Source organism: Pseudopodoces humilis, chromosome 1 (assembly GCF_049639895.1).
Source record: "Pseudopodoces humilis isolate 2021_Gansu_Grassland_sample_001 chromosome 1, ASM4963989v1, whole genome shotgun sequence".
NCBI lineage: Eukaryota > Metazoa > Chordata > Aves > Passeriformes > Paridae > Pseudopodoces > Pseudopodoces humilis.
Genome location: NC_142200.1, coordinates 13,717,278 through 13,740,375, shown reverse-complemented (window position 1 = coordinate 13,740,375; position 23,098 = coordinate 13,717,278). Strand labels below are relative to the sequence as shown.

At 42.1% G+C, this 23,098-nt stretch overlaps 1 protein-coding gene across 1 annotated transcript in view; it reads right to left on the bottom strand.

Annotated features, from left to right (window-relative positions):
- Nucleotides 1-23,098, bottom strand: part of EXT1 (exostosin glycosyltransferase 1) — a 175,166-nt gene that overhangs the window by 19,219 nt on the left and 132,849 nt on the right. Inside the window, exons 2-3 of the mRNA XM_005516946.3 lie at nucleotides 6,308-6,401; nucleotides 3,479-3,586 (exon numbers count right to left, since the gene is read on the bottom strand). Of these exons, the coding sequence (XP_005517003.2) occupies nucleotides 3,479-3,586; nucleotides 6,308-6,401 (202 nt within the window). The remainder of the gene's footprint in view (nucleotides 1-3,478; nucleotides 3,587-6,307; nucleotides 6,402-23,098) is intronic.

Sequence of the window (23,098 nt, the reverse complement as noted above, 5' to 3'; positions counted from 1 at the left end):
CTCTGATACTGAATATATTGGTTTTTTTTAATTTGCTTTCTTTTAGTTTTTGACTGTTTTATAGTAAGGAAGCTACCCCCCTGTAGCCTTGTGGTGTGCCATAGGAAGGAGCTCCTCCATGCAACCCTCATTCTTTTCATCCCACAAAACTCTTCATGGACTAGTATTTGAACAACCTAGTACCTGCAGGGGTTGAGAGTTCAACAATAATCCCCACATTCCAAGTATATTAACAGGATCTGGAATTACATTTTCACAGCATGACAACACTAAATGCCCTAAGGAAAACACAGCAACACCTTAAGTAAGACTCCAATTTTTGGGAGCCTGTGGATCAAATCCCATTTTACTAATTACCTTAGGTGGAAAGAATAACATCTTCCACAACATCTGTTATTCAAGGAAATAAGGGAAAACAATGTTTATTTTTGCCCTCTTTCCATTAAATCTATGCATTGTGTTGTGTAAGTTGACTTATAAATAAACCCTAAATTGTCCTGCTGCAGCACTTTTCCATTAAAAAATGTAACTGCTCACTAGATCAGAAGGGCTTCATGTCTCCATCTTTCACCATCCCTACATCCTTCTTGAAACTAAGGTGTGTACATGGCATTTTTAAACTTAGGGCATTGATCAAGGCCTCCAGTACAACTTGGACAATGCAAAGTGACATTATCGAGGGGATTTAACTGAAATTTGCTTCAGTGATGAGGGCTAGTCACAGCACTAGAAAGGCATTTAAGGTATGTTGCTGCTTTCTGCTTATCCTTTTCTAGAAATGAACAGTTGTGTTGCTACACCTATATTTTTGTGATTTCTAACTGCAATCACAGAATTGTTTAAATTGGAAAAGACCTCCAAGCTCATCGAGTCCAATCACTAAATTAGGCCAACTTGTTCTCAGATACTGGTTTCTCATAAATCTTCTGCCTGAGTCATTAGATTTAAAAGCAAATACCTGGGCTGTGTATTTGGTCCTTGTGCATTCCAGCTTATTCTGAAGTTTGTATCCCACCTCATTCAACCTTTTCCTGACCAAAACACATTCTGCTCACTCCTACAATATTCTGAGAAGAGGTGGCGATCATTATTTGCTTTCATGTGTCCCCAAATCAATTGATTTCTCGTGAAAGCTTTTTCCCTAAGAAAAGTTGCGGCTTTAAGAATTTACATGTAAAACATTTTCACAAAAACCAGCAAATTATTTACTTGCAGATTTTTCAACCAGGTCTGGACACTTTGCCCATGGCTCCACGGGTGCAGTGTCAGATGGGCCAATCTTTGCTCTCTCAGCCCTTCAACTCTTAGACCATCATCTTAGAGATACTGCTAATATAATACAGACTTTGGGCTTATGAGAAAGTTAGCACTGCAGCAAGGTGGAGCAGAAGAAAATGGTCAGACTGTCCAAGATGCTACTCTATCTCCCTTTCCTATAGGCCTTTTAAGTAGAACATAGGTCTTTAGGTAAAATACTCCCTGCAAAAGTAGTATGGAAGACAGAACCTGAAAACATGTATTAGCACGTCTTTCTAAGAGATCACATCACTATTCATTATGTGTTCCAATAAGTAGAAGGATAAGAAACATTACCTGTACTGGCTGCACAGATGTGTATTAATCACACCCAGAAACATTATCAGTAGCAAAAACAAGATTTAGGTCACTTCATAGTTGGGATACAGCATTTTCTCAATAAACATTTAATTGCAATATGTGTAACCTTGTGTGGTGTGTGTGCATATGTGTGTAAGCAACCCATAAAATCAATACTCAATTCCCACTACAACTTTTGAAACGGAAATGCTGCTCTGACTATGAAGGTTACTGCACAAAGTTGGTGTTAAAGTGGTTTTACACCCCATACCATGCTCGTGAATGCCAGTAAACACAGTGTCAAGGTTAAAATGAGCCTTGATGGGGGCTCCATTACAACAGCTGGAAAGAAAAATCAGAGCTTCTATTTTAAATGCATTTGCCTATTAATCTACTTGTCTAAAAAGACAGGTGGGGAAAATGATGTATTAATACTAATCTGGCATGATTACATTGGAATTATTAGAACTTTAATAAAAGGTCATTTCAGCAATGAGTAGGGGGGAGGGAAAAACCATCCTGCACAAATAAATGCAGAAAGGCTGGATTAAGCTCTCCCAGTGCTATGATAAGGAGAATATGCAAATAAAAACATCCGAGTTGCTCTCAAACAGGAAATGAAAAACTGTAACACAACAAAAACATTTCCCAGAGCAGACATTCAGGCCCTCTGCCAGCTCTTTAAAAACACTCTTAATAACAGTGCAGTAGCTGTTCAGTATGGAAGCAGCTGTATGAAGTGAACAAATGGCACGTTACTGGAAAACATGAAGATCAGCAAATTATTATTATTTAAAGAAAGACATAATTTTTCTCAGGAAAAAATGTGCTGTCCACAGAAGCAAAAATCAAATGGCCCTTTTATATCTGCAGCTTGTACAGCATTAAGTAGAATACACAGCACATTGCAAGGCTTGCTTAGGCCATCTCTTCACAAATATTTACTTCTTTAGACAAGTTAACAGCCATGCAATGACATTGCAAAGATACTTTATTTTGAGGTGCTGCCACACCTATACCTTTGCGGGCTTCTTTCTGTGGACTTCAAGACTAAAAAAAAAAAAAACCAAAAAAACCCAAAAAACATTTAAAAAATATCTTAGTGGCTACTTTGTGTTTATTCCAGATCTTGTGGATCTCAGCCTTATGCTGGGCAATGGCTTTCGAAAAACTTTGGAAAAAAACATTTTTCAAGAACTTCTCCTAACATGAACTGCTTTACAGAATTTACAGAATATATTTGGACTGCAAAACCCACTAATGTAGCTGAAAAAACCCAAAACAACAATAGTGCATTTAAAACCAAAGTAGACAGTGAAAGTAGCAGGGAATGTGTAACTTCTCAGCCCACTTTTGCTCTAAAACCTCAGGATTAACAGTAAGTGACAAGAATACTTGCTTCAGAAAGCAATGCTACATGGTTCACATATCAGAAAAGGGACAGATTCTGCTTCCTACCAAATTGTTAGATGATAACTCCTGCCTAAGAAATACCTGCTTTCCTGAGGATAGCCCTGAGAATAAACTATTTTTCAAGGACCGGAGCAGAAGCCACCCTCAAATGTTTTCCCTTTCGTCACAGTACCTGGTCAGGTCTACCTCAGATTGGCATCCAAGTGCTCCGCACCAGAAGAGATTTCATGCTCTTTGCAAAAATAAGTCTCCTGCACTTAAGAATGTGGCCTGGTGGCTGCAATGACCTTCAGGTCAAATAATGAATGATGTCATATTAAATGAGTTCACAGCCAGTCTGACACAGACAATCCCTTCATGATAAAAAAATCTTTTACAGCCCTGACCTTTTGGATTCATCTTCCCTGTCCATTTAGATGGTGGCAGCAATAACCGACTGATCTGCTGAAGGCCGCGGTCTCTTCCTTACCTGTAATAACAATCTCTCATCGCCTATGATGGCAGCTTGGTTCCAATCAATCACTTCCGAGAACGGCAACTCCCATCCGTTGCTGAGCATGACCGGGACGCAGGCAGCCTGTGGGCACAGAGGCACGGCCACCATCAGCAGCTGCCCCACCACCAGGGCAGCTCCAGCTCTCCACCGGTACCACGACCCCGCTCCCTGCACAAGCTCAGGAGAGGCAACGTGGCGAAGAACACCAGAAGCCAGAAGCCACAGGAGAGCAGCCCACGTGTTTGTAGTTTTCCATTTTGGGCTTATTCATATGCACTGAAAGGTGGGGTTTGCACAGACAGTGGCACTTGCAATCTGGTGCTTACTCTGCCAGATAAGGGCAGAGCTGTTCAATGCAACAGATGGAACACTGGGGAATTTAATACAAAATGATGGCCTTCCTTGCTGCTTTGTGAACGCTTAGCAGGGAGCAACTTCCCTAATTTTTATAGTATGTTGCTGACAATCTTACGGAAAATACAGACTGTATTTAACTCCTGAGCACCTTTCCCATAAAGGAGTAAATTCTATATCCTGTTCGGTATCAACTTTCCAAACAGAGGCAAGTGCACAAATACAACTTGTATGTCATCACCTGTCTACAAAAATAAGAACTGTTGTATGTCCTAAAAGAAACAAAAAGCATACACATTTAGTATCTATTTCTTACCAGTATTATCTGTCTAAACTAATTAAACTTTTATGAGTTTTACAGGTTTTTCTGCACAGTCTGTGAATACTTAGCAAATAGGTCAGTATCTCCATAAACAAATGATCACCACTATGATCTGGTCAGCTCAATCACAACATAAGATCTAAAGCAAAAACCTTCTGATGTATGAAATAACCTGAAAAAATGTACTATGTATGAAATAACTATGAAAAAATGTACCAGAGGATTTTTTATCAAGCTTGTGCTCTGGTTCAATTCCTTTTGGATCAAACCAAGATTAAGTGCTCCAAATTTGGACCAGATTAGGGTTCAGGCCTCCCAAAAGATGGGATAAAGGGGAATCTTTCAGACTGCTGTACCTTCCTTGAGAAGATGTATCATGCACAGCATCTTAGACTGGTCAAGTTTACATTACAGCACTGATTATTATGTGTAAACTGTGATCTTCTGTAAGGAATTACTTCAGTGCATAAAGAAAGCCAACCAGGAAACACTTAGCAATGTGTTTTGATGTTTAAAACATTCCACTAATGTGGATTAGGACTTTCAACATTAAATGGATCCAGAAAAAAACTGGGAATACATTATTATTGGTGAATACGGCTGCTATCCTGATAGCGAAGTCCTCAGTTGTCTACATTTTATCATTGACCTGGAGCCCACAAGTTCTGTGTAGTGTGGCACACTCCCTGCTTTCTCCTCCTGAGATGATGTATCTAACAGAAGCTACATGACTTGGGGCCCAGACAAGAGAAGAGCTGAGGAGTGCTCTTCAGGAGGATCTGAAGTGACTTGTCATCTCATACAAGCCAGTCCCACTTCTTCCTCTGAAGAGACTGGAAACAGAACAGCACTTTTTGGGCTATTAATCTTCTCTTTAGTAGGAGAAAGAGGTAAGTGACAGTCCAGAACTTGGATCTCAAATTTGATTGCAGGAGTGGGGTTCAGTGGTTACACCTATGTGTCCAGAGCATGTAGGGTATCCAAAAAAACCCATCAAAGGCAGGCAAACATGACACAGGACCTACTGGAGTCCTTCTGCAGAAGCAGCAGAAAGCCAGAAGGGTTTTTGGGTACCCTGGGGCTTCTAAAATGACATAATATACCTACACTTAGGTATCTGAATCCTGCTCAGCACTGCAGTGAACAATACTCTCTAACAGTGGCTGGGACATTTTATGGTTGACGATGAAAAGGGATGGGATGCCATTCATTAACAGCTTTACTGTCAATGCTGTGACACTTTCCAAATGGCAAAACAACTGGAGGCAGGACCCTGTAAGGTGTGTTCACTTGCCATTTTACTGAAACCAAGTAGTTCCTTCTCTCCACTCCAGCCCCCATGGAAATCCAGATGCCAGACCTACAGGGGAGTTGCAGCACCTCCCAAAATGCTCTCTATGCATGACTGAAGATCCAGGGCCCCAGGATTAAGCTGATTTGCAAAAAAACCAAAAAACATCCCACCAGACAGGCAGAAGGTGGAGTAGGCAGGTGTCAGGCTTGACCACTGAGCTGCCTGGCCACCTGGACTCTGGGGCCCTTTTGTATTGCCATGTGCTGCTGGCCCATAGTAAAAAGGGGACCACTAAACAAAACATTTTTTTCAAAAGGTGAAGGATGTTCAGGTGCTGTCCCAGACAGCACACAAACCCCTTGAGATCAGCTTATATCCACCTTCATGTGAAGCTTCCATCTGGAGCTTTACCACCTTCAGGCCACCTTCTGTATGTTCAGCAAAACTGGCAATGCATAAGCAGGTCTGTTTTGGCTGAGCAAAAACAAAAGGCTATTTTTACTGCCCTAGGGCCTATGTGTAAAGGCCAGCGCCACCCAGGGGAAGGCTCACAGCTTGGCAAAATACTGTTCTAAACCAATCTCTTAGCCTCACCACATCCAGGGAAACCCTTTTCCTGGAGATAAAGCAATCCAACCTTCAGATGAGTTCAGTGCCTCAGCCCCTCCTGGGAAGAAGCTGCCAATTGCTCCAGAAGTATGAATAGAGGCTTTCGCAAAGTGGATTACTGTCCACTAGGGAAATGAAACACATTTCCCTCCTCCCCACCTCCCTGCTATTGCACACTGAATTGCAGCCAGCGTAGTTCACTGCTTTAAACTGCAGCTCTTACCTGCAAAGCTTCCAAAAACCTGAAAGAGCCAAGCCTGCGGCCACGGGGAACCAGACAGAAAGTGGCATTGTGCAGCATTTCACGGTAATCATACCTAACAAGAACAGGGGAGAAAAGAGAAAATTCAATTAGTCCTAGAGTGAGTCCTAGAGTAACTGGGCGTGAAAATGCAAACAGCTGTTGAGACACATCTGGATAAAATCATCCCCAACCAAGACCGTTCAGCACCAGGTTAACTATCTCCCTCTATGCATGTGTGTCAGCCTCCTCTCTGGCCCCTTTTGGTTCATCCTCAGGAGCAACCACCACGGGAGAGGGCTGGAGAGAGTGGTAATGAGAGTGATAAGGAAGAAAGTAATTTTGCCTTTGCAATAATGAGCTGGTTCTGTATAAACAGTGCATGACTTCCAAGAACAAACTCACATTAAATATTTTGATACCCACTGCATTGTTGTAATATTTCTGTGACCCTGATTTCTGTTCAGATTTAGTCAAAGCCATGCATAACTGTGTTCACCAGAGGTTTGTACAAAGCAAAAAAAATATACAAACTGCCAAAAAAATATTTCCTTATCAAGCAGGCACTAAAAAGGGATGGGGGGCTACAATGACTCACTTGGTGGTTATTGTTAAGTGTTGAGAGAGAAATAAACAACCAGATTTTGGCAATTAATCATACAGCTGCAATGATCCATGCTCCTCTGAATGAAAGTGCTGATAGACATTTCTGGGTTTTTTTTTTTCACAATTACATCAATCACCACAAAATCATTCACCAAAATCACACATCAAATCCTACCAGTTTCCCGGCTGTTATTAGCAAATTGTACTTCTGACAAGCCCACTGAACACCATCCATTCTCCAGTGTCCTGGACTCTGCACATAGGCAGAGCAAATTTTTTTTTTGTATGTGTGTCTATGTATATATATATATATTATATTTTATATACAAAGAAGTCAGGATCTATGTTTGTATTCTCACACTAGCCAGACAGATGGGGGTAAGCCAATTTTCAATTATAAGCTCTGTCTTTAGGAAGAGACATCTTGCAAAGGCCCATTTGCTTAAACAAGCGTGCATAGCTAATTTGCACAAGAAAAGGTCACTGTGAATGGATTAAGATTATCTCCACTGAGAGTAAAATAAAACCCCTCATTGCATTAATTAAAACTACAAAACAGACTTCAAAGCCCCTTTTTTCTTTTGAATCCTATCTCAACTTTGGTTAAAATACATATATACATATGCCATCTGAGTGGTAGCTATTTATTTTTCTCTGTGTGGGATAGAGATTGGCAGCCATGTCCCAGCTCACCAGTCAGCACTGACACAGCATACAGGGGAAAATATAAGGACTGGAATACCAAAAAAAAAAAAAATTAAAAAAGTTGCCATTTTTAAGCACTCCTTTTTTATATATTGAGAGGTCTGAGGCTCATTGCTTTTACTGTGTATTGTAGGACAGCAAATGTTAATAAATACCAAAAATAGAATACCCCGTAGGGCTAGAATATACCAGTCAGAAGTTCCCCATCATTAACTAGCTAAAAATGTAAAGTCCTGTTAATACCCTGGAATGCAATATTATCCACAAAACATTGATGGCAATACCATAACACAAAGGAAAGCAGAGAGCAAGGCCACTGCAAGTGAGTCTTCCATATCCCAGTGACATCCTGTACTGGGCACCTTTTCTTTCATATCTAATTTGCTGGTATTAGGATAGATTTATAAAGGGATAAAAAGGAAGAGGATTTTGTTGACCATTTTCCACCCCAAAACCAGTTAGCATCTTGCTCCCATTTTTGAGCCTTTAAAACTTAACGTGATTGATTGCAGAGGTCTGTAATGAAACAGTTCATGGTCATCAAGCAATTTATCTACATAATATGTACACAGAAAGCCCAACCTTGATGTATGGGCACAAAATGTCTACGAGCTGCAGGGAGGACCCACAAATACAGAAGGAACAGATCCAGAGTAAAGTAATATCCACCAAGAGCTGTTGAAGTGAATGAACCGCACCAGAGATTCTACTGAACAAATTTCCCTGCCATTTCAACCAAAATGCTCAATGGGATCTTCGAGCACAGTGATGGCTACTTTAAACCCCTCAGAGACCACTCTGGGATCAAGCATCTATTTGAAAACTGCAAACATGACGTGCTATTTTTATTCCTATGAGTTCATGGGTAGCATGCCAAGCAATGGAAGCACTCTGCCTTCCCTGGAAGACAGAAGATGGACCAGTATGTTTAAATACAAATTTGGGAACACTTTTTGTGCAACACATGTAACCAGCCCCAAATACACAAACATTTCTGTGAGGCTGCAAGCATAGCTTTGTAATTGGAAGGATCACTTAAAGAGGAAATAACGTACATGTACCAAACAGTATTTCAGAATGAAACTTGCAGCAGAGACCATTTAATTTCTTTTTCTCCAGACTGTCATGCAGCATTTGGAGGAGACCTTGGCCACAATATCACTTGGCAAATGAAACTCCAGCCCACAGCCCATGGTGAGGACAGAAGGCTCATGGCAACTTTCACTTTCAGGCTCCTTCCCATTCAGCCCAGACAGAACCATGCACACAGCATTTGATTTTTGCCAGTGTTCTGTCAGGGAGTGCAAAATGTTTATGTACATTTTTTTCCACATAGTAGAAAGTATACAGCAGTACACCTGAAACCATTTCTACACTTCCCTTAACTCAGACTTAAAATACTTTCAGCGAAGTGAGTGAAACAATCTCTATGATTAAAGGTAAGTATCTGAGTTAAGTATTTGCTGGACTTGAAATTTCTTCTTCCCATGTCCAGGAGAGAAATCAGAGCTGGCACAGACTTCCAGGAACACCCTCTCAGCAAGAATACCGATGCTGTACGTTAAGTACCAATCTGGCATTTAATGCAAACAGTACTGCCTCAACAACAGGCTTTATTTCCTCACTATCTCAACTGACTAATCTCAAAAAAACCTCAGGGAGACAATCAAGTATGAGAACCCCCACTCACAACTGGAGGAGGCATCATAAGCTATAGAGAAAACAGTCAAGTGTTTAGAAGAGGTTCTTCTAGGGTTTCCTCTTATTGTTCTCCCCAGTAATGGGGGTTATGTCTGTTTCCAGAACTACTTATTAGCATTAGCTGGTAACATCTGAAGATGGCAGGAACATTTGTTACGGTCTTCCAGCTAGCACTGCTGTGGTTTCTGCAAACGTGGAGCTGCCAGCATATGTGGACAGCTCTCCTTTACCTGCCTACTGAGACCCTCTTTTTTTTTACCCAGCTGTGGAGGTTTTTCAGGCTCAGAGCAAAGACAAGCACTGCAGAGCACTGAGGAGGGGCTGGCTGGGCACTTCCTCCTTAATTGTGCTGCTTCAGTGTTGCATTACTTCTGGCACTTTCCTCTCCTTCTGGCAGTTATCTTCCCTAGCATTTACTGTAGAAAAGCTTTTAGAGGAGTCCTCTGCTTTCCTCAGAAGGTATTTATTTCCAGAAAGCTCCAGGTTTCCACATTAGAAGACTGGCGGGGAGTGGGGGCACATGCTTATTGCTCATACATTCCTGATTCCTTCATTCTGCACACTTGCACAGAGGTAACATTTTACTGCCAATTTTAGGGTCGGCTTGGCCTGGGTCTCAGCTGCAGCACTCAAATATGTTAAAATCCAAAATGCATATGCCTTAAAAATGACAGTTGGGTCTTCAAAACTAAAATAGCTACAGATTTAATCCAAAGCTGGCATCCCTCTGTAAGTATTAGAGGCATGTTTTATTGCCTTTCAGGCTTCTTTTTGTAATGATTAAGTATACCTTGTTCACAGCTAGTACCTTTTTAGGCAGCATAAAAGAATAGCTTTATTTGCAATCAATTCTAATTTATACACAACTTAATTGAATTATTCCCGCCCTGCCACCACCCGTAGTTGAGGAAATATGTTTGGCCCCATCGATCACACAGGTATAAACACTGCAATGTTGTGTGGGCAATTATCCAAAGGAGAAACACTGCCTGGCCAAATGCTCCCACCATTTTAACTCCTTGATCCAACACACAGCGTCTGTCTCCCCCCATCCTGTCTTTTTTCTTTCTTTTTTTTTCTGGTGTGCCAACCATGTCAATCAGCACATGGATTAGAAGGCTGTTTGGGATTCCTGGTTCTCCATTATCCCAAGGAGCCCTGTCAGGCTGCAGAAGCTCTGCAGAGACTAATCAGCCATGCCATACATTCCTTCCTACAGCTTAAGCATTTCCCCATGTCAGGACACTGCAGAGATTATAAACTAGCCTGGGAAACATTTTCACTACAATTTTAGTACAAACTATTTTTTTGAAAGCCACATCTTCATCACCACTGATTGAAGAGAGGTCTAAAATATAAAAAGATGGTTTAGACCAGCAGGTATATCTAGATGCAGTGATTATCATAACACTTTATCTTGCTATATGTCACCTGTCCTGTAGACAACATGTTTTTGTACAGGATACAATCACCATTCCCATTTCACAGATGTAAAACCTGAGACACAAATGACTGGTGGCTTCTCCAGCAGCTAGAGGGACCTCGGGAATGCTAACCACAGCATCTTGATCTTACTTCTTCCTCTCTGGTGATGCAGCATTCACTGAAATCCAGCTGCATGTTAAGGCTATTAAAATTCAGATGGAAACGCAGGAGCAGAACCCAAGCCAAATACAACAGGTTTAACTCAAATCAAATGCAATGGGTTTAACCCAGCAGTACATATTTTAACAGTGCCACACACAATCCATCTTTTGGAAGATGCTGGAGCTCATCTTTGGCAGGGATTATCAGCACATTCCACTGTAGATGTCAGATGTGACTAGAGCTGCTTTTTTACTTCCTGAGCCAAAAAATTGTGATGGCACTTAACCAACTATGTCCAGAACTCCCTCTCTGAATCTACAAGCCCATGAATGCACCTTCATCTTCCAGAAGTTTCTGTATCATATGAAGTACTACAACAAAGACAGACAGTAAAACCTGTAACAAAAGGGTAAATGGAGAAGTGTTTCCCAGTTTTCTAGTATATTCCAGTATATTCCAGTATACTTTCAGCTATTAACCAACTGGCCATTTTTCCATGTGTGGATTCTTAATACAGATGGCTCTGAACTACTGGCTGGAGAGCCTGAGAAGAAACCCCACTCAGTCACACGGAGCGTCTCGTTGCTTGGTTCCCACTAAGGTATGTTGGCTTTTATATAAACTGTCAAGTAAAACTTGGCATTGAAAACACCAAGTGAGTAACTGCCTTTGTAGAAGAGCTGACAGCTCGGCTGTGTGTCAGATAGATAGCTGCCCAAGACTGAGCTGGGAAGGCTCACGCATCCTGCTAGGAAGGGTGCTGTCACTGCGAACTGCTTGCTTCTGGATTTACGGCTGCGCAGTGCTTTGGGGTGATCTGAACGCTGGTTAACTGGCTACTGGCAATTCATCTCCTGCTCTGCAAGTGCTGGTTGTGGAATCAGAAAGTTTGGAGGTGCAAAAACATAATTGGAAAACTTTTTTTTTCCCTGTTTAAAAGGCTAATTGATTTCACAGGTGTTTAATTATCATTTGCTGTGAGATAATACCTTGTAGTGCCATAAAAAATGGATTTAATTTTCGAGTGCTTGCAAAACCATTGCCAAAGCCAAGTTAGAGCGAAAGCTAGATAATTATTCTATAAATCAAACACACTGCCTTCTTTCTTTGAAATTTTTAATACTTGGCTATAATGATATCTGACGACCTTGAAACTAACATAAAAAGGATTTTCTTGCCAAGTGCTGAAAGGCAGCCATTGGAGTATTTCTTTCAGTCTGCTGCCACCACACTGCCCTGGCTGCTGGACTCCAAGAGATGCTACTGTCTAACTACAGCGGCAGACGCGAACAGCAACTTCAGAACACTGGTAACAGCCGAGCACGGGCATGAGCATGAGCCCAGTCTGAAAATTCCGAATAATTCTACTAGGCCATGCAATGGAAATGAAACTCTGTAAGCATGCAGCAACTAACAGTGAAGCACAACTGTTTTCTCCATTTCATGCCAGCATATTCCTTTAGTTCAGAACGTTGGATTAACAATGAAAAACAGGGAAGTACACTTTTCACTTTAAGGCATTGCTAAAGAAACTTTATTTTACAGTTAAGATGGACAGTAACCATTAAAACTGAAAGTGTCTTTAAAATCTTCAATGACATCACTGTTGGATTCAGTTCACTTCAATATTATGCGGAAAAACATTTGGATAAACAAGCCGTTACAGTCAATGTGCATTCCAACAAATAAAAATGCTCTAAGGATTTCTGTCTAAATATTTGCACATAATGTCCTGTAAATCTATATGATGCATGCAAGGCATGCACAACACTTGGATTGCAAAATGCTATCTAACTGGCTCCCAGCGTAGTGGCTAGACCACCCAGAACAAGTAGTGTTACACAGTAGCAAATGTGGTCTCAGCAACATAATTTGATATTTAAAGATAACTGCTTATTTAGCAAGTGTACCAGAGTGGGTTTGTAAGCGGCATGTCAGAGGCAAACCTCGCAGATGTGCCTCTCTGGGCAGTTTAACACTCCAGTTACCAGAAACCTGCAAATGGCACCGTATAGTACTTCTTCTAAAACCACTCACTCCTAGGCTTTGAAGTTCTCTAAGAGCGCCTGTTTCACAGCTGCACCTCACTGTGCTGGCACCAGGAAAACTCACATCATGCCTGAACAAGAAAAATCCATGGAGGAGCAAATGCAGTGCTTGCCTGTATCTTGTGAAGAATGTAAATGCAGCCCCATATATTGCAAACACCCTCCAGGTCGGTGGAAAAGTGGCGATACTGATGCTTGCACGCGCGGATGCACACCCAGAACATGCACACACAGAGCCACATGGTACAATTTTACCTGGCCTCACCTCCCCTGCCATGCCTTTTGAAGTGACAAAAGCATGTATGAATGCTCTTTGTCTGAAAAGCACCCAGCTGATACTTACTGACCACCAAGGCCCTGGACCCTTACAACATAAAGGTAAGACTAAGCCTATTAAGAAGATCCAGTGGCTCAGACAGCCGGTTTCTAACAGGGTTCTTCTAATAATAAATTATATCAGCACTTTGCATCACTATGGTACCTCTACCTTGCCATTTTCTGGAGATCATAAACTCCTTTTAGAATATTTTTATAGAAAGAACCCCAGCCTGCTGGCAGAACAAAGCAGCACCTCCACTTCACCGATGAAACCACCATGCAGCCTGAACTTGGGCTTTATCTACTCAGCTTTGCTCCTCAGTATTCTACAAAGAAAAATGCAGGAGTAAGTTCAGAGTAGTATCTTGATAGTAACTCTTAATGGTCTGCTTTGGTGTTTCAACAGGGAACTACTAAATATACTGGGCTGCATCAAAAAAGTGCGACCAGCAGGTTATGGAGATGGTTCTCCCCCTCTGCTCCACCCTGGTGAGACCCCACCTGGAGCACAGTGTCCAGCTCTGGGATCCCCAACATAAGAAAGACATTGACTTGTCGGAGCAGGTCCAGAGGAGGCCACGGAGACAATCAGAGGGCTGGAGCACCTCTCCTAAGAGGAAAGGCTGAGAGTTTGGGCTGTTCAGCCTGGAGAAGGCTCCAGTGAGTCCTTACTGCGGCTTTTCAATATATAAAGGGGCTTATATGAAAGGCAGAAAGAAGACATTTTACCACATCCTGTAGTGACAAGAGTAATGCTTTTAAATTAAAAGTGATTGGATTTACACTGGACATAAGGAAGGTGGGAGGGTGATGAGGCACTAGAACAGATTGTCCAGAGATGTTGTGGATGTCCCATCCCTGGAAGTGTTCAAGGCCAGGTTGGACGGGGCTCAGAGCAACCTGGTCTAGAGGAAGGTATCCCTGCCTACGGCAGAGAGGCTGGACCATCCAGTTAGTTATTTTATATCATAAAATATACCTTCCAACACAAATAATTCGGTAATTCTATGATACTTATTTTTAAAATTTGCGATGTTCTAGTCTGTCCTTCACACAGTGACTTTGTTTGGACTTTAGCTCTTTCCTAGCAGTGAAGCAGTGTCAAACACTTGTCCTAAATAGCTCCATCTACTCCCATTAACCAAACTCACATGCTGCGACAATCCAGCAGTGAACATCTTTGGGATAATTTCCTACTGCAATGACAATTTTCTTATTGATTTATCACCTAACTTAAAAAAAAAAAACAAAACAAATAAACCCCAACAAACCAAAAAAACAAACCACTACTGAAATTTCAGTTATTAAAGCATCAGTTTGGATTAAAGACTCAAACAAAGAAAAATCTATACTGCATTTTCTGAACAAAGAAACAAATTTTAGTTCATCTGCCACCCACTCTAATTTTGAGATTACAGGACATACCTGAAAGCCTCAGCATGCACAGATATAAAAGACTTATTGTGAGATCTTTCACCTGTCAACACACCTGTTGGCTCTGAAGCTGATGACTGCTACCTACCTGTCAAAAATATAAAAGGCCTCCAAATCTTTCTTAATTATTTTTAAATAGCTCTTTATTAAAAACTTGAGGTTAAAAAATGCTGAAGAGGATCAGTTTTCCCAACTTTCACACTGCAGCATGTGCAGTTTTTGAATGTTTTAAATAACCTAGAAAGAAAAAAGCTTGATTACAGGACCCAGAGGGTAAAATATGGATAAAATCGGTGTTTTGCACCTATTTATTCAACAGTCCAGTAACTGGACCCAACAGAGACCAGAGGACTCCACTGTAAAGAATACCATCCTCTCCATTAAGCTGCCTGTAGGACTGGGGCTTCAGCAGGACAGTAGAGAAAGTACAACCCCCTGAAGATGGAATTAGAAGGGGTTATAGTTTCTATTCTTGCTTTGAATCTCTAGCTGAGCTCTTCACCAAACAATTTAGAATAGTCCTTATGAAGCTTATCATTTTCTACTCAGCTCCATAGATTTTCCCATTACGGCTATCAAGCTCCTAAGTGGCTTGTTGGCATCTTTAAAAGTTATAGCTCTCCAGACGCAACATCTAAAAATGGAAAGCAAAGATGATGTGCAATGGCTCTAATTATGCAGGAGTTCATTTCTATGAATGACTGGATTTGTTTCCAAAAAAACAAAGAGGGACTTTACACAGGACTGCTGGCAGAGCCCCATGTTGTCTAGGCATGCTGACCTAAAATGTGACCATGCTTGGAGGAGAAATTAGTTCAGCAAATCCAAGGAACAACTTTGAATGAAACAGAGAAGTGATTTTTTTTACTCATATAGAGTCAGCTGCAGCTTAGTCCCCAGGAGCAGTACACCGTAACACATCTAGATACTTTGTTATTTTGGCTGATTATTAATTCTTCTACTTGCCTTCATCTCAGGACGACCAAGTATTTTCTTTCTCCTTTCTGTAAATGAGACAAAGCTACCTCAAAAAAAGCAGGATTAGGACACAAAGTGGGGAAGGGGGGGTGGGGGGGTGGGGAACAACCCTAAATCTGTGTATTTTGGTTTTGTAGCTCTGAATTTTAGGGTAAAATCCCAGCGCTGCTAACAGTCCAGGGTGGTTTCCACTGTCTGACAGCAGGTACTGATATTTTGGATTTACTGAGGACTAACTTCTGCAATAAAGCAGAGCAGGAGTGTGAACTCTCAAAGGACAGGAAACTGCATTTTTTTTTTTTCATTATTGCAGTCAACAGTCAGTATTAAAATAATTTTTATTTTCTGAGAGAGAGAAAAGAGAATGTAGCAGGAAATATCCAGTTATAAATGGTTTTTTGGTGATGCCTCCTATAGCCATTCACAGTTTTGCTAAGATAAAGCTAAATCAAGGCCATGCCATGTGTTGTTTGAGAGCTAGGACTGTGCTTCACTGAGTAGCCAGGTAAAATGGAATCTGTCACTGCAGATCTGCTCCTTCTCTGTGCTTGCTCACTTCTGCTGACTACAGTAAAATCCAAGTTTTCTCTTATTTGTTTTTCTCAGCAAAAAAGGCATCTATAACTAGCACACTGGTTCTGTTCACTTCTGCATCACCAAGTGCCCTTTGGAACCACTCTCCTCCTCAGCCAGAGTGATTTTCATGCCATTAAGCATCAGTTTAGAACTGCAGATGGCTTCTATTAGGTGTTTCTTATCTTCCACAGTGTTGTTGAGGCAGCTCCAGTGGTCTTCAGTTGATGATGAACCAGAGCAGGGTGTCTATACTACAGTCAGTAAGGTTGGAAAGAGTTTTATCCTCTTTCAAAGGTACATGGGATAATTGTTTCAAACTGAAGGAAGCTAAGTTTAGATTGGATACAAGGAAGAAATTTGTCATATTGAGGGTGCTAAGACACTGGAATAGATTGACCAGGAAAGCTCAGGACGTCCCGTCACTGCAAGTGTTCAAGTTCAGATTGGCTGGGGTTTTGAGCAATCTGATCTATTGAAAGATGGCCTGTCCACAGCAGGAGATTGGACTACATGATATTTTAAGATCCAACTAAACCTTCCTATGGTTCTGTAAGTCCCCACTGTGATATACAGGACTTTTAGGCAAAATTGCTGTCTAAAAAGCCCCAGAAGCACATTTGCATCCATGCATACTTATATGCACACACTTCACACTATTTACAAAGGACTTTCATCTGGAAACCACTGATGCACATGCTTAGGCTTCTTCTCCTGCCTGACCCTGCCCTGACACAATCAAAGAACTTCACATATGATTTCTGCAAAGTTACTTTTTCAGAAAACAAGGCCCATTTTGAGAACAAAGTTAGAAGAATAACCAACCACAGTAAACTGAAGGAGAGCTCTTCTTAAGCATGAAAAGCAAGAAAATCAGTCTGAAAATGTTAAATGCCAAACACTATCTAAACCAGACCATTTCACAGCTCTGAGCACCACCGTCACTTTGCTCCTAAGCATCCCACGGACATACCTGCTGATGGTGATTGCCTGACTGCTCACATCTGTACCTCCAGTGCCTCACCACAGTGTCAGGCACCTGAACTACACTGGGTTTGAACCTATGAGCTGCAGATGGTGTTTCTCTGTCCCTACTGATGCCCAGTCCTGCTCTCGGTGCTCAGCACTGCTCACAACCCTGTTTCCCCTTTTTAGCATTCCTGCCCCGCTGGGCAGTGTTTGCCTGAACATGCTATGTCTGTTTGCAAGCTAATAAATTATTTACACAAACTATTCAGGCATAGCAGCAAAGATATAAAACATTTATCAACAAAAGGAACAGTTTGTCATTTTAAAGTAATTATGTTTCTTTAAAGAAACCAACAAATTCAGTTGTCTCAGAATTACTTACTAGTTTGTGCATACTTGAAAGGACTCCCTCCTTTGCAGAAAGGAATCTCCACTCCAAATAAAGTTTTAACCATGAGAAATTTTATACCTCAGCAAGGAAATCTAAAGCTGGTAGGTTTTGTAGCCAGAACCCCAATGAGAAGCACAGACCAGGTTAGGCATATGTTGGCACCTTCTCCTATGATCTGCCAAACACTGAAACACTTCACATGAGCTGTAGGAGAGCAGGGAACTCCTAAGTGTATTTACAACTCTGCTCTGGGGCCAGTAGCTGAAGCACACCTACACACACCAGGGAGCAGTTCTACCAGCCCCATTCCTGGAACACTGCCAGACACCTCCTCCAGTCCCACAGGGAAGTGTGCAGGGCCAGAATGACACTACCTGCCAAAAAAGCCCTTTGCTCTCTCCCTGCTTCCTGCCCTGTCTTTAATATCTCCTCCAGCCGTGAAGGTGCAAGGACAAATGGAAAGGGAAAGGCATCAGCATGCAAGTGCTCAGAGGGACCTATGATCTGGTGTGCTTTGCAGATTGCCAAGAAAAACATGACTGTCCAGACAAAAGGGTTTATGAGAGGATGCCAGCAGTGATGAGATTAGTCAGAGGAACAACAGCTCTTCAGCCAAATGCTAACAGCCAACAGATGGATGGGAAAAGTGTTGACTGTAAGAGAAGCCATGCAATGATGCAGTACAACATGCAACTGCACTGCTTTTTTATACAGGTGTGCTAATGCTGGAATTAGCATTAGTTATAGCATATAGCATATTAGTTTTAAAATACTTAGTATTATTTTTGAAATTCCAGTGATAAGCACAGAGCAGGTGAAAAGAAATCTGTAAAAGAGGCTTCTCTATCACGGTAACTTCAACTTCCTACCTCTCAAAAACTGTAATTACAGCCCCCTGTGCTAGTGGGAGAACAGGCTGCACAGTTTTCAGATGAGTCTGGGTTTTGTGTGTTGTGTCCCCAAGCGGCATAAGCAAGACCTTGAGCTCTCCCTACAAACTTCCAGGCAGCTGTTCTCCCCCTGCCCTTCTCAGACTCCAGATGGGCTGTGATACAGGCCTTTTCCTACAGCAGTGCCTCAAATCATGTGTTAGATGTGTCAGCAATTTTTGCCAATGTTGGAGACTAAAAAGGTACAGACCTGGAGCAGGGTTCTGGAGCATCCTCATGCAGCACAGACATCTTTTACATACTATTTGAGAGACTGTATGATGCCATAAACCAAAATATAATGTTTGGCATCTGAAACAAGACTTTTTACCTTAGAAAGGAGCAATTCTGTATAGGATTAGAGGGTCACTGTGGACAAGCAGCACAAGGCTGTTACAGACGAGCAAATGAATCCTTAGACACATCAACCATGTACACACAGAGAAGAAATTGTCCCTTTGTACCTGGAGTCAGTGAGGCAGACACCAGAAACTACTCTGTGCTAACATCTCCACATCTTATAAAGATGGTGAATAATTGAAGACAGAGAAAAGGGACAGAGAAGTTATTTAAAGGACTGTAGTAAATACCCTTCTGAGAGAGACTGAAAGACCTCAGCTTGTTCAGCTTATCAGTGAGAAGAGGAAGAAGTGGCTTGATTACAGCATATAAGTGGCTCTACAGGGAGAAAAATAAAAGGAAGCAAGAGTTCTTCAACCTGCTGAAAAAGGGCATAACAAGAATCAAGAGGTGGAAGCTAAAAGTGAAACAAACATCAATAGAAATCTGTAGTAATGCCTGGCACTGAAGGTATTTTAAGCACTGAACCAAACTGCCAGGAGAGATGGTGGCTCCCCCACTAAGTGATCTCTTGAAATCGGAAGGAAGTGCTTACCGGAGGACACACGGTAACTCATCCCGCTTTACTGGATGCAGCACGGGGTAAAGTGGGTGACACAGAATGGGCTGCGCAGGAGATCAGACAGAGTAATCTCCTGGTCCATCTGGCCTTCCATTTTCTGTAAAAGCTACTGCTATCTGGTGCTTTTTCACAGTCCTGAGCACAAAGCCTCTACCTGCAATATTCCATCATGTAAACTTCATCCAATTACATTAGGACTGAAATGCCTGGGGGTGTCTTCTGATAAGCAGCCCAGGCACTACTTAGATCACTTTACTGAAGGTACAACAAATTCTGTAAGACTGAGTAACAACAATCTACACCTCATAACAAATAACCTTCAGGATTTTTCTACTTCAGACCAACACATTCAGCTTACTCAAGAATTATTAATCTGATGGACAGAGAATTGCAAACATATCTTTTTTTTTTTTTTTTTTTAAACTGAGACCAATATTGTATTTCTATGGATCTCAACTGGTTCTATTCCTACAAAATTCTCCACTGAACTTTTCCACAAGGATGATCATCCCAAATAAAGTATCAAGGTTGATTATCATTTTGGCAAACTTAAGAGAGGCATTCATAATTTAGTGGAGAAGAAGGGGGAAAACCCCAAACCAAAAAATTATTATGCCTAGATGGAAATTTTAAAATGATCTTGTTTTAATGGATTACTGAAGCCTTCCTGAGTTTATCTGCAGATGCTGGAAGCATGAATGGATAAAACTGGAAGCCTAGGGATTAGCAAAGTCCTTAACACAATCACATTCTCCCTATGTGGAATATTTTCTTTTCTCCTCCCTCTGCCTTTCAAAGGTTTATGATCTCTGTCTAGTAATGCAGCCAGTTCTTACACAAAACCTACCAAGATCTTTGTAATTTAGTTGGGAACATCAGTGTTTATTATCTCTTGCATTGAGATGTCCTGTTTAAAACTAGTTTCTCATCACAAATTAATGTTCTGATGTGGGAGGTTTGCAGAAATGGAGAAAGAGAAATAAATTTGAAGGCAGCTCCTTGCTTGTTTTATCATCCCCCAGGTTAGTTTGTGTTCAGAGGGGAGAAAGGTCTGAGCACTATAGTCACACCTCTTAAGTACAGGGGTTTTTTGTTTTATACCTTCCTCTGCTTTGGGCTTTCTTGCTCTGCTGCATAAATACATCTCTAGCAGAAACATGACCATGCAAGATGTGCAGTTTGTGTTTTGCCCACACCATGGCATCTTGAGCTGGTTGTGGTTTCACAGGTGTCTCCCAGCTCTCAGCTCATAAAGCAGACTCTCAGCCCCTTCTCCTTCAGCCTGACAGGTTTGGCATGGTTCTGTGGTGACCTTTTCCATGGAGTTTTGAAGGATAACATAATTGCTGCCTCAGCAGATTCCTCAAGAAATTCATGAGAGAGCTTTCAGCTCCAGTTTTGTGAGGAATCTGGAAAAAATTAAGCCTTTAAAGTGACACATGACCTTACTGTCTGTCCCAGTGCTGCCACAAATGTCAAAAGCCTCAGAAAACACTGCTTGAATCAGAGTTTTGACAAAAGCCCCATAGAGAGGTTATGGCAGATGATATTAACCCATTATTCTGTGAATTTTATCGTAGTTGGTAATTTTTAGGTCTCTCCTCAACCCCCAGGCTCCTGACAAATGTGCAAATTCATTTTGCCCAAGGAACCAGCACACTGCATTCAGATGAATGCTGCAGGGAAATGTCCATGGGCATCTTCTGTAGTTGTTTCTATTCATTACAGCTGCAGACCAGCAGTCTCTTAGCCTCAGGTGTTAATGCATCTACACTCTTACCTATTTGCAGGAACATAACTACATGTTACACATGGAGGGAAGGGCAGCTCTGCCTGGGCTAGAAGATACACTGTTCCACAGCACCCCAGGCATGGATGGTGGTGTGGTGCTGCTTTCCCAGTGATACAAACCAGATCCCACTAAAAGCGGGTACCTGTCTCATCCTGTCTTGGTAGCCCTGCTGCACAGGAGAGGAAAGAAGAGAGCAGGCTCAGGAGACAGCCAGATGCCGTGTAGGAACACGAGCCTCCTTGACTGCAAAAGGAGAGCTTGGCTCTGGGGTTAAGCAGGACTGAAAGGCCAAGCTCCCAGCAGAGACATCCCCACGGGCTGCCTGGGACATGGCAGTGGCCGGGTCTCCCAAGGATAGGACAGCAGCCTTGCTGGCAGGATCCAGCCACACGAGGTTCTTACTTGCACACTGCAGTCACGCTGCCCTCAGGGGCCAGCCCAGATACTCTCATAAATTAGTGCACTGAGGTCACCACAGCCAGGTTTTTACACATCCCAGCCTACAACAACCCTGTTAAAAGCCATGCTCTCTTCCTGAAGGCATGTGGCTGCCGACAGCAAGCCCAGGCCAAGGACACACGGTGCCTGTGCCAGCAGCCCCATGGCCTCCTGTGCAGAGCCACAATGCAGCTGTGGACATCCCCTGCAACCTCAGCCCTGGAGCTTCAGCCTCTGGAGTTTGAAAAATGTGGCTGTAGTTTTCACACATCAACAGCAACAAGGCTTTTACTTTGCTCTGTCTGCTGCTTAGAAAAACACACCAAGGTCAAAGAAAGAACATGACTTGAAGGTTCCTTGCCAGCAGCACCAGGGTCTTGGTGCCTCACAGAGGTTACACCAGCAGGAAAAGCACTTCTGCCTCTGACGTCTGTATTGTGACCCCGAACAGCCAACACCGGGCGAGTTCTGTGCGTAGCCCGAGGACTGTTTGTAAAATGATCGATGACACACGCAAATGGCCTCTTGTTTGTCTTACTGTACACTGCAAATATTGCTTTTAACGATGAGGTTTTTGCCAAATGGTTCTGAACACACCCAAAACAGGATCCTGGAGATAAAACCGCAAAAACAGAGTAATGTAATCACCAGATGTCTTCCAAGAGGGACTGATCAATGTCCTCTGGTTTGGGCTTAGACTGCAGCACTGTTTTGGCAGAGCTGAAAAGTGGATGGAAGTAGCACCAGCTACCCACCTCTGCTACTCTTAGGATCAGCTCAGATTGCAGGAAGTTGCTGAATTGCTTTTAAGCTGAAAATCCTCTCCTACTCAGCTTCTGGACCAACTCGAGCCCTTAACACTTGAATTTCCTCAGTTTCCAAAGATTTACTCAGAACATGGTTTTGAAGGGGTCTAAGTCAACAATGAATACACAAGTGTGTATTTTTTAAAGCAGGATCTCTACTTTTACCAATTGGTAAAAATAAATCTGTGGTTACCATATGATTGTATTATGTCCCCAAACTGAGTAAAACTGAACTTGTGCCTCTTTAAAAATCAGGTGCAAAAGGCTTGTAAGAGGAAGGTAAGGGAATTATTCTCCATCCGAGCCCTCTGCTGAGGTCAGGTGGATGATGTTGGCCAGATTCTGCTCTCAGTTACTCTGGTGTGAATCTCAGTGGAGTTGCTCTGGATTTACACCGATGTAGCTGAGAAAAAAACCTGCCCTGTCAATTTTCCTTCTTTGGTGACTGTTCTTCTAAATCCTGGGCTCCATCTTAGACCTGCTTCTTCTTATGAGTTGTCTGACTTCACCACGATGCCAGCTGGCATTTCTCTGCTGATCTGCCAGTGTTTAGTTCAGAGGATTTCCAGACGGCTT